Raw genomic sequence first — 13,098 nt, forward strand, 5'->3', positions numbered from 1 at the left:
ATGGTCTAGTTATTATTATGAGTTTGGACTCTGAAATTTGTTTCATAGAAGGAAATACAAAACCCGTAAATTAATTCTAATTGCTCATCAAAAATAAGAGCGTGTCATCACTGAGTAAATGAAAACATAAGCTGCCCGTTCATAATAGCAATGAGATTAACTTCTTCTATGGCTTATCTTTACTTAAATCCCTAACATATTTAACTTAATCTTAATTTTCTATACCTACAGTGATCATGTGACCCTGATTTCATATATTTTTCTTTTAATTGATTTTAAAAGATTGTATACTTATTCATAAATACATGTGCATATACCTATTCATATGCATACAAATACACATGCATATAGACATCTATTCATTAATAAAGAAAATCCTCCACAGTGTGTTTGGGAAATGGTAAGCCCCCAGGAAGATCAGACCAGAGCCTGGGAGAGGAGAGCCTAGTGAGGAAGCAGATGGTTCTCTGGGCCAGACCATGAAGCACAACATTTATTGGCAGGCAGTGGGCAACCCCTAGATGTGTCTGAGATAGGGCAAAGGAGAAGACTTGCACCTGTATTTGAGGAAGCTAATTAAGGCAGCAGCTTGACAGGCAAGGAGAGACCCTACAGGCTACCTGTACATTACGCAGAGGGACCCCACTCGCAGTGTTTGCAGAGAAGTCTTCTGGGGCACTTTAAGTGGCAACTCATGACCCCTTCTCCAGGGCCCCAATCAACTGGGACAGTAATTCTCAACACTTTTATTCCTTCAATTACTTCCTTCAATTACTCAACAAAGGACCTATCCAACTCTGGGTACATGCATAGTGGTAGGTGAACATGTCTCTAGGAACGTACAATCCAGTTAGAGAAGCATCCAGAGGGGCTGCTTTATTTATACTTACAATGGAAATATATGTGTGTGTGTGTGTGTGTGTGTGTGTAAGAGAAATAAGCAGATTTTATATATATGCGTATATATATTAGAAATAAGCAGCTTATAAAACCACATGGGAATGTTAAGTTACAACAAGAAGGCATACATGATTACATATCAAAAGTGAGTGGATAGGGGCAGAAACAGAGAAACTGAGAAGAGAGGAGAGCAATGGGCCCTGTGACAGCTGCAAACATCTGCTTAAGAGGACAAACTTGGGCTGCAGAAAGAAGTGTCCAATTTAAATAGAAGGTAGGTACAGATGGAAGAGGTGTGTAAGTTGAACTTCACTGGAGAGTATTATTTTATTTTTATTAATTTTTTCTATGGTAAAGAAAACCCTAATGAATATCTGTGATTAAGGTTTTGTACACAGCTTATTGACTTCCTTAGGACAGATTTCTTCAAGGTATTTGCTGGTAAAAGGAGTGAATCAAATAAGCACTGATGTTCACCGTCAAACTGCTCAACTGCTCGCACTAGACTGGGCCACTTATAGTCCCTTACATTACCTTACATACAACCTTTATAAATATGATAGCCAAAAGTTAGCATCTCACTGACTTTGAAGTTTATATTTCTTTAATTAAAGTTAACACTTTCGTTCATTTATTTATTGCTCATTTGTATTCCTTCTTTTGTGAATCACCTATTCAAATTTTTTTATTTCTTAGTATTGTTTTTCTTATCAATATGTAATGGCACTTCTATTAAACATATTTAACTTTGGATGCATTAGGCAAAAACAAAAAAGAAGTCCCATTCTTCTATATTTCAATTTTGTTTTCTGATATACAGCATATCTTAAGTTGTCAAATCAATTATTATCCTGAGAAAATGGTGTAGTATCAGAAATATCTTATTTAGAATAACTAAACATCTATTTCTAATATTTTGTGTTTTAATTTAGAAATTAACTAGCATGTATTTAATTAGGATAAAGTGTCCAACATTTTTGATACAACTGATAGTGATTTTCTCCAATTTATCAAGTCAGAGATCCTGCAAAGAGGGGAATGCCTTTAACTAGTTGACTATTACAGCCCTAGCACCTAGTACACGGCAAGCATGAATAAATGAATAAATTCCATAATTGAACAAACAAGCCAGTGAATGAAGAAACTTGGCACTCATTCCACTATAAGAGCATATTCCGATGTGACCCTGGCTTGTAAAAACTTAATGTAACCAGCAGTAGAACATACAGACACAGAGTACCAGCATACCAGGCTCTTGATTCTGATATTATCTGCTTAAAAGTTGCATTCTGCAAGTTCTTTATAAACAAGGGACTCTGAGACATCACCATTTCCCCAAATGTGGCATCCTCAGGACCCTTCTTATTAGCTGTCAAAACCAACTTAATTTCTTTATTAAGATGTTTCTTTGTTCTCAGAAATAAAGGAAAAATTAAGTTGAGCTTATCACAGCTACAGTTTGCAGGCCTGAGCACTCTCCCCTTCGCAATGCCCTAAGGAAATCTTTCTCCCGGAGGGGAGTGTCAGTGCTTCCCGCAGACCCTCTTGCAGTGGAGGAGGCAACCCCTGCTGTCCTTCACTTACTATGGAGATGGAGTACGAGGAAGAGTTTTCTCCTAGCTCTCTTCTGATTCTCTAAGCTCGTTTACACTCCATTTCAGGATTAATGGCACTCATATTAAACCTCTTCAAAGCTTAATATCAACCTCTCAGCAAGACTCCTCAACCCCAACCACAATCCACAATGGCATGCCTCATGGTTTCCCCTCTCTCCCTCACCAAATCCTAACACTAACACAGCAGATCTCAACAACCATATGACTATCCAGCCAAAACATGAGCCCTCTAACTAGGGACCCCAGCATTCTATTTATACACATTCTGCATTGGCCTCTGACATCTTGGATCTTGCCATGACACACAACTATTTCACCTCTGAAATGGGGCAGATTAGTGGCCCACCCACTAACCTAATTTCCTGGGCCATGACCTCCCTCATTCATTCATTTCCATTCCACCTGCTTTTTTCAAAACCTCTGTGAGATCAATGCACTTTTCTTCCAGGCCACTACCCTTGATCAGGTTGAACATCCTGCTTTATCAAGCTTGGGCCCTGTGGTATACCCCTCAACACTCTCTGGTCAGTCCTATCAACACCATTCCTCCTTGTCCTGATCCCGTTTGCCCCACATATCTTCAGTCCTAAATTATTCCACCTTTACCACAACTATGCCATCTTCTCAAAATGACAAGTTATTTTTAGAAAGCTCCCCTTGCCCTCTAATTTCCCTATACCAGCTGCCACAATTCCTCAGGCCCATCATAGTTAGAATCCTCAAAATAACAGACACCTGTTGCTGCTTCCTCATCTCCAATGGAGTCTCCAATGCCTACAATCAAGCTTCTGATCCCAACATCTACTGAAACCCCTCTGGACGTTTACCAAAGGTGATGCCTCTTTAGTCCTCATCTGCTTGATACCTCTATTGTAAATCATAGTCCTGGCACTCCTCATTTTTAAAATTCTCTCCATTCTTGCCTTTTTGAGATATCCCTCTGTCATGGCTCCTTCTACATCTCTGATTAATTTTTGGAAGGCTTTTCCACAGTCCCCTCTTCTTTTGCACATTCCATAAAATATTAGTGCTCTCAAAGGTTCTGCTTTGATCTTCATTTTGCCATTTGATCTATCCGACCATCTAATTCATCAACTCTCATGGCATCATTACCACCCATATGGTAATGACTCCCAAACCTCTCTTCAAGCTTTAGACTTAGCTTAATAGACATATCTTTTTGAATTTCCTAATGATTCTTCAACTCAACATATATAAGCCAGACTCAATCTTCCCAAAATTTCCTTTTCTTTATATATTGCCTATCTCTTTGAGGGACAACTTCCCTAAACATCCAAACTATAGTCTGAGTTACACCATCTCATGTCACTCTCTACTAAATTATCGTTTTTTAAAATTTTTTCTGCATTGAACTTATTGTCTGATATCTTATTTTTCATTTCTTTTAAAGGTAACTGCCTTTCCCTGTCCTTCAATATAAGCTCCAAGCAAATAAAAACTTTCAGTACAGAATCTTTAACATCTAACGGAGTTCTTCACACACAGTAGGTGGTCAATAAATATTTGTTGAATGCATGATAAATGTATCTGATCCCTGTCTTTCTCCTGCTTCATCACCACAAGCCCCTCCTAGACACTATCACTCTGACCCTGAGTTACATTAGACTAAAGTTCCATGAACCCAGATATCTGCTTCAACCCACAGGCCTTTATTCATACTCTATGTCAGCCTAGAATATCCTTTTCACTAAATGGTGGCTTTACTTATTTTACAAGATTTACCTCAAGAATTCTCTTTAGAGTCCTTCCTTCTTGGTGATACCACTCTATCATCTCTATCTATATAATCTATAAGCTCCTTTACAACCTGCAATCATATTCTAGTATTTCCTTTTTTAAAATTGAACCTGCATCCCCCTCTAAGCAGTAGTTCATTTCTCCTTCATGAACTACTAATCTTTGAAGATCAGTTTAAATCCAAAATTTTGAAAGTTTTCTACACTTGGCAGTAATGGAGGAATAGAGAAACAAAAAAGACATAAGGCACACAAAGCAATTACCAAAATAGTAGACCGAAAAGCCTACATTATTGGTAATTATATAAAGGTAAATGGACTGAGCACAGCAATCAAAAGGCAGAGGCTGGCAGAATGGATAAAACACACACCATGTGCACACACAAATGATCCAACTAAATACTGCCTACAAGAGACACACTTTAAATTCGAGATAGGTAGAAAGTTTAAAAACGGAAAAAATAATATTCCATGCAAAGAGTAATGAAATGGCTATAGCAATATCAGACAAAATAAGAAGGACAGTTTATAAAGAAAAAACAGTCAATCCATCAAGAAGATATACCAGTTATAAACATATATACACCTAACAAAAGAGCCGTAAAATACATTAAGCAAAAGCTGAAAGAAATGAAGACAGGAATAAGCCCAATAATGGTGGGAGACTTCAATATCTCACTTTCAACAAGGCAGAAGATAGTAAGGAAATAGAAAACTTGAACAACATATAGTCAACCTGAACCTCACAGGCATATATAGAACATTCCACTCAACATTCTGAAGGATTATAAATAGTTTGATGCATTAATAACTAACATGTAATATGTTTATTACTTCATACCCAGTATTATGCATTTCCTCATAGGAGGCAAAGAAGATACAAAATACTAATTTCAATTTCAAGGTTGAGTAATACGGCTTGTTAAAGAACATATGTATTTATGGAATAACTTGAAAAATTATGACTGAATGCAATCTCATTTTAGATAAAGAGAGGCCCTAGATAAAAGCAGCAGGATTCACAGGAAAACAAAACAAAACACCAAAGTGTTTTTAAATGCTACCTTTAGGATTTACAAGCTTAACAATCTAAGGTAAGGTATTTAATTAATATGATCTTTAGCTTCTCATCTGTGAAATAGAGAGATCTGTAATTGTAATGATTAGAGGTTATATATGTAAAGTACATAAAATGACACCTAGCAAATAGGAAGTATTCCAAAAAATGATCTTTGGTATACAGCATACACAATGCACACATATTATGGTTGACTAATCTGGATTTCATTAAGAAATATGCTACACAGAAAGGAAGGCCTAAGTCAGGTTTTGATCGAAAGGCAGGATCTGGATTGAAAAACTAGTTTTGACTGATGTTATTTCCTAAGTGCCAGAGTGAGACATTAGATTGATTTCAAAAGCATTGAAACATTTATACTGTGTATGACCAGAAAAGGGGAAAGGTTTCTTTCCAAAATTATCCCTCAGATATTCCCTTTGTTTTTAAGTCCCTACAAAGTCTTTCACGCTACAAGACACTCCAACAATTACTTTACTTTGAATAACCAAATACAATTTAGGAAGGGCACAAAAGACTGAAATAACATCAATGCTAGTTTTGGATGTAGTAGAGATCACTAGAAAAACCTTAGTTATATACCCAATACATATTAAGGCAAATAATAAATATCTGTCTCTTGGCAATTCTGGCAATTTCCCCAAAGTTTCATAATTGGCACTGGCAATTTCCCAGGGGTATTATCTCATCATTGAAAGCCTTGAACACTGTGGTACCCAAGACTTTTTGAAGATCAGTTTAAAAAGCGATTAAGCAATTACATTAGAAATCATAAAAAATTCCTTTACAGGGGAAATAAAAAGTATAACTGTCTTAATTGTATGTAAATGACAACCTGTGTTTGGAACTAAATATCTGTTGAAGATGTTGATAAGCTCTGGAGAACTACCAGTTGAGATGATGAGTATCTTAAGTAAGGACAAAAACACTGATGCTAAAGATATATGTAAAGATTTTGGATAAAAGTATTCCATGAAATGTAAGAGCAAAAAAGTAATATCTGTATTTTTTTTTTAAAAAAGCCATAGCATCATATAATTTGTGATTTTAAATAAATGTGAATAACTAAATAAATTCAAATCATAAATAGATATTTGTTTTATCTCTATCCCTAAAAGTTGTATATATTCAGGTTGTTTAAATCCTCTCTGGGGGAGAGAAGAGGTCTTCTTTAGGCACATACAGTGAGGTCCTAAGCAGGCCACAGAGATGTCAAGGTGAAGCTTCTGAAAGAAAAGGTGTACAGGAATAGGTCAAAGAAAGAAATGTAAGGACAAGATTACCATCATAATACACAACAGGATGATGAGGGTTAGGGTGGGGACAGTGGGACCAGAGAAAGGGAGAGTGATCCAGAAGCCCACACCAAAAAATGATGGATTGTTTATTTTGATGGCTCTTTGGTTTCCTGTAGGTAACAATTGCAAAGCTTTGAGGTTTCGGAACCCAGAAATAATGGCACCAAAAAAATAAAATAAAATAAAATAAAATAAAATGAAATAAATAAAAAGAAAAAGAAATGCAGATGTAGAGAGAATGAGTAAATTCAGATGAACAATGACATAATTTCACATGTTGGACTTTGGGTGATGGCTGGACACTGAGGTAAAAACTAGCCAAAATTTCACCCAGATATTTCAGTTCAGAAAGAAACACAGAGTGCCTTTCATTGGCAAAAATTAAAAACACTAGAGATGAACACAAAAATGGCCAAACTCTAGTATAGACCCTCAAAATGCTTACAATTTTGGTGGGTAAATAGAAGCTCTAGAATTTGTATATAGGAAGGCTTTAGAGGCAAATCCATCTAGTTGGAAGTTAGAAATAGAGGACCTGATTTAAAATAACGTGGCATTATTTTAAGCACAACTCTGGCTAATTTGGGGTGTGAGCATGAGGATGCTGATAGAGATTAAGGATCATAAGGTCCTATTTCGTCCAACAACTTCTTTGTTCTACCACTGAGTAGGAAAAACAGAACAACTATTTAAAAATGTACGTAATTCCACGAGAAATGCAGAGTAACGTGTAAGTAAGAATATCTGGTGCTTAAAATACAAATACAGTTCAGATTTAAAAGTCAGGGCTGAAAGTAGAGGCTTACCATCTAAGCCAGATGACTAGATGAGCTCTTGGAATAAAGGAAGTTCCTCCAAGAACTGAAAGGATATTATTGTTAAGTTTCAAGACGAAGGGCAGTCCTCCTAATGCCTCTAATTGAGATTTAGGTCTCCACTTGAGAAATAGATCAAGGTCTAAAATTGTGTCATCCTATATGGCAGCTACTAGCCACAGATGGTTATTTAAATATAAATAAATTAGAACAAAATAAATTAAGTTTAAAATTTAGTTCCTCCTTTTTAATCCTAGCCATATTCCAAGCAATCAATACCCACTGGTGACAAGTAGCTACCATACTGGAAAGCACAGATAAAGAACACTTTCACTGGACAGTGTTGAAATGTCACAGTAATAATAAAGACAAGATAAGGGATATTCACTGATCTTGAATTTCTAAAAGGAACATGTGCAACCCATAGAGAAACATTTTTACCTTGACCATAATGATGGTAACTCTTCTTGTAAGTCAACGTTAAACTCTTCAAACACTTTCTGTGCTTTCTGAAATTCTTCTTCTGCCTAGGAATTAAACATAACATGTGTTTACACTAAGAAAGACCATTTCTATACACAACAGCATCATTTAATATAAAATAAGAATAGTCTTATGGCATCTTGGAAATATTTTGAGAAGGAGAGTATTTGGTTAAAAGCACATCCTTGTTTTTCAATTAAACATGAAACACTAAGACTCCCTAAAACTGGAAACCGGATTGATTACAATGGTTGCTCTTGCAGTTTCTGGCTGATTCATTTATTCTACAAAAATGTGTTAGCTGCCTGCCATGTAGATAGCTCTGCTATGGATACTGAACATGAATGCATCCCCAGGAAATTCCCAGTCTAGTGGAAAGTCTAAATAATTACATTACAGGATGTATTTACAAAAGGGACTTACAATGTGTTATAGAGCATGCTATATGGAAGGTGGTGCAGAGAAGAGAGAAGGTAATTTTTTAACTGAATCCTAAAGAATCAGAAAATGTTTGCTAAAGGAGGGGGTAAGAAAGACATTACAATACGTAAAGGTGGAAAGCCTTGAAATGGAATTCCAGCTTACCATGTGAACTTGTCAGACTGCTTTACCACTGTGTACTTCACAGGTTGTTTTGAGTATTAAGGAGAGTTAATGTAGACGAAGTGTTGAACACAGTGCCTGGTATCTAGGAGGCCTCTCATGAAGGGAATTTGTTATTGTGAACTTCTCAGAAACTGATGTGTAGTTCTGGCTCATGGTATGTTTATGGAAGAAGGCGAGGAGGGGAAAGGAGACTTGAAAGTTGATCAGGATGGACAGGTGAGTTACAGCCAAATTGTGAGGATCTTTTATGCTGTACTAAGAAATTAAGTATTTTTTGTAGAGGCAATAGAAACCATTAAAAGACTTAAGCAGTTGAGAAACATATCTCGATGTAGAAAGACCATTCAGGCAGCTGTGTGTAGGCACATAGGAAAAGGCATGACTGGAAGAAGAGGGTATAGTTAGGAGGTGACTTCAGTTAGTCGGCATCTGTAACTTGCTGACATACATGGCGAAAGCTACTAAAAAATGTTTTCTAACAGAAAATTTGTTTTATGCAAATCCACACGTCTGTACTCTCAGACAATCAAAAGTCACCTCTGAGAATTTCAGCTTGGTGTCCCATCTGCATCTGCATTTCAGCACTGAGGGTGGACCACAACCATCTAAGGAAGTGCAGACACACTACTTTCTTTGATCCCGCAACATTGTAGGTCAAAGTTTATTCTGATCAAAATGTGTGAGTCAGTATCCCCCATATGAACTGTACAATATAATGAAAAGCCTTATTTTAATTAAAAATAATAAAAAGCACTATGTTTCAGTTTAAATTCTGTTCAGATTCCAATCTCCTTTTACAGAGGAGGCATTTAATTTTAAAAAGTAAAGCTGCAACAGGTCATAAAATACGGAGAGTGGTATTCACCATGGGCTCAATCCCTACCTTAGATATTCGACTCTCATCCTTCCTCTTGGAGCTCTGCAGAGCTTCCAGATGGTGGCGGGCACTGTCATAGTCCACTAGCTTCCTGCTGCGCTTGGCGATGCGATTCTGTCAACAGGAAATGCACTCACTAAGAAAGAAGCATGGACATAAGAGTCTCCCTTTGACAGCCAGGTGCCAAAATGCTTTCCTTGGCCAGAGCTGCTGAGGATCTTGACTGGAGATCAAGATGAGCTGGAGTTTCACTAGCTAAGTGACTCCTGAAAATCAGATGAACACCTCCAATCCTTTGTGTTGAAGCCATTAGATAAATATCTTCCCTTTTGATAATAATTAGGCTAATCACGAGCAGCTGAGGGCAGAGTTTGCAGTCAAAGACCAGAAAATAATCCACAATTGGTCAGGGAGAGAAGGCAAAACTACACTCATCATTCTCTAGTCTAAATCTTTAAATGTTCTATTCTGAAGATAGTGGGAAACTATGTTACATTTGGTTTTATAATTCTGGTAACACTCACACCAACAGCAATTCTATAAAAACAGATTTACTTCCTAAGAAATCTCTTTTCCTACAAGTGATTCTCAATACTTTGTTCATTAGAATCCCCTGGACTAATGTGTCATTTGGAATAGGTGGTGGCCAAAGACACAGGGCCAAAGGCACAGATTGTGCTAATGGGCAAGCTCTTTCCCACGGGTCAACATTGGAAGCCATGAGAAAGTCTGAGAACAAGACATTCCCTAGCAGTGTGGATGAGAATGAGGTGATACATGGCTGCTAGGGGATAGGCGTAAAGCCCTGCTCATTTCTATGGAACATTTCCTCTTAACAACAACAACAACAACAACCACAAAAACAAAAAGCTTTAAGCCGCTTGAGGACGGGGCACCAAACCCTTCTACCCACAGGTGCAAGCAAAGATCTACTGCTTCTTGGGGAGCAACAAAAGTAAAACCAATGTGGCTCTGGTAGAGACGGAGAGCCTTCTGACCTCTAGATTTTAGGCAAAAATAATTGCTGTAGGCAAAAGGGTAAAAGAAAAAGTCTCAAGGGGCATAAAATCTTCCTAGGCCCAAGACCTGACTCCTACAACAAGTAGTGGACTGCTCCAACTTGGGCAGGGAAGGAAACTCTCGCTCAAATCCAACCACAGATATGAGGCTGACTTTGCCTAAAACAAGGCCGGGAAAGGATTTAAAACAAACAAACAAGCAAAACAACAACAACAACAAAAACAGCCCTAACTCCACTACAAGCTATAACACTAAAAAACAAGCAATAGTGGCCTACCACTGGAGGAGGACAGTGCAAGGAGAGAGACCCCTTCTGCAATACAGGCATACAAAGACAACTAAAATCTAATAAGCAGCAGTCACACTGAGAGAAACCTCCCAGCACCTAAGGGCCCCCAAATCAGGCTTCAATCTAAGAATTTGAAAATATTACAGATATTAAAATATAAGTACAAGGCATTAGCAGTCCAATTCTGGAGTAATTTGAAAGCTGCGGTGCACTGAAGTAACAATAGCAAAAATAAAGACCCAATGCAGCTCAGGTCCTGATTAATTGATTCCAACTCTCATATTAACGGCCTGACAAAAAGGCTGGCCAATTTCCAGACATAAATATTATTTCAGTACTCACTATCCTATACATGATGTCTGGCATTCAGTCAAAAATTACAAAATACACAAAAACAAAAAAACAACAACCCATGAGAAAAGGTAAAGCAAACAACAGAGACAGACTCAGACATGACTCAGATGTTGGAGGTAACAAACAGGAATTTTAAAATGACTACGACTAATATGTTAAAGTATCTAGTTTGAAAAAGTCAACAACAAAAATAATCAGATGGGGAATTTCAGAAGAGATATAGAAACTTTAATGGTCAAATAGAAATCAAATGCAAACACTAGAAATTTTAAAAATGTTATCAGAGAGGAAAAATTGATTCAGTGGGCCCATTACTAAACTCAAAAAAGCTGAGGAAGTAAATAGTGTACTTGAAGACAGGTCACAATAAATTATTTCCATTAAAACACAAAAAGGAAAAAGAATTGAAGAAAACAAAGAGAGAATTGAGCATCTAAGACCTACAATGCAATATAAAATGGTCTAACATAATATAATTGAGGTCTCAAAAAGAGATGAGAGAATAATAAGCAATATTTCAAGAGATAATGGCTGAAAAATTTTTTTTAAATAATGAAGACATCAAAGTATAGATGCAAGAAACTCAGAGAATACCAAAAAGGAAAAATACCAAACAATACACATCTAAATACATCATAGTCAAACTACTTAACATCAAGAATAAAAGAAAAACATACAATAAAAAGGTAAGAATTATGGGATGCTAATCTTCAGAAACCATGCAAACCAGAACACATTGGATGGTATATTTACAGTACTGAAAAATAAAAGTTAAAAGAAATCTGCCAACTCAGAATTCCACACCCACTGAAAATATCTTACAAAAGTGAAGATGAAATATTTCTTTCAGACAAACAAAGGCTGAGGGAATTCATTGCCAGCATAAGAATTTTAATATGAAGTGGAGCTACACAGAAAAATGAGTACCAGAAATGATAAAAATCAATGTAAAATATAAAAGATTTTGTTTTCCTACTTTTAATTGCTTGAAAAGGTAACTGATCATTCAGAGCAGAAAAACATAACTAATGTATTGTGGGGTTTATAACATGTAAAAGAAAAATGTATGACAATAACAGTGCAAAGGAAAGGAGGTGGGAACTGAAAGTGTACTATTGTACTGTTCTTAAATAATACATGAAGTAATATACATTATTTCAAGTTAAACCTAATATGTTAAAGATGTATATTATACATTATAAGGCAGCAACTAAGAAATAAGTTAATAAAGAAGTATCTATGTGCCCCATAAATATGAACAATTATTATATGCCAAGTAAATAAATTGTTATACGTCAAATAAATGAGAAAAATGTAAAAATAAGTAGAACGAATAAGGAAGTATCATAAAATATATTGATTCCTGAGCCCTACACTAAGAGATTCTGATTTAATTAGACTGAGGCAAGCCCTAGATATCTACAGTTTAAAAAAAATCTTCCCCATAGTCCAGTTATGCCCAGCTATTTGAAAAATAAGAACTAACCCAGGAGGAGATGCTTTAAAAAATTTGATATGGTAGGAAAAAGAAAAAAAAACACAATAATATAAATGGTTATGGCTTACAAGGCATTGTCACATCTGATGGATCCTTCTAGCAACCTATAGAATGAGTGTTTCAGGGATTATCTCCATTTTACTTTTAGGAAATGTGCAGCTGCATGAGATAACCTCTAATTTGTCCGAAATTGCTTAGCAAGTCTGTGGCAAAAGTGAACTGAATTAGAAGTTGGCCCCAGTGACCAGCGCCAGGAGTAGGGTGAGGCAGGTGAGACAGGGCACAAAATTTAAGAAGGCCCCTTACTCTCAGGGTCATGTGAGTGCAGGGTTAGCAACTTCCTCCCTCTAATTTGCACCATGGGTTCTTTGCTCGCCTCATCCAATCTCATCCCTGCTTCTCAGTCTCCGTTAGCGCTTCTTCCAACAGCTCCCACCATTTCTCTGACAGACTTTATGAGTCAACTACAACCTGTCACTCTATGCTATTCTTCTACACGCCCTTCAG

General features: G+C 36.7%; 1 protein-coding gene across 4 annotated transcripts in view; it reads right to left on the reverse strand.

Moving 5' to 3' along the window:
* Positions 1-13,098, reverse strand: part of LOC101142148 (amphiphysin) — a 247,005-nt gene that overhangs the window by 82,904 nt on the left and 151,003 nt on the right. For all 4 annotated transcript variants that reach the window (XM_055347647.2, XM_004045328.5, XM_063708477.1 and 1 more), the window contains exons 6-7: positions 9,437-9,544; positions 7,906-7,991 (exon numbers count right to left, since the gene is read on the reverse strand). In XM_055347647.2, the coding sequence (XP_055203622.1) occupies positions 7,906-7,991; positions 9,437-9,544 (194 nt within the window). The remainder of the gene's footprint in view (positions 1-7,905; positions 7,992-9,436; positions 9,545-13,098) is intronic.

The sequence above is a fragment of the Gorilla gorilla genome, chromosome 6 (genome assembly GCF_029281585.2).
Source record: "Gorilla gorilla gorilla isolate KB3781 chromosome 6, NHGRI_mGorGor1-v2.1_pri, whole genome shotgun sequence".
Taxonomy (NCBI): domain Eukaryota; kingdom Metazoa; phylum Chordata; class Mammalia; order Primates; family Hominidae; genus Gorilla; species Gorilla gorilla.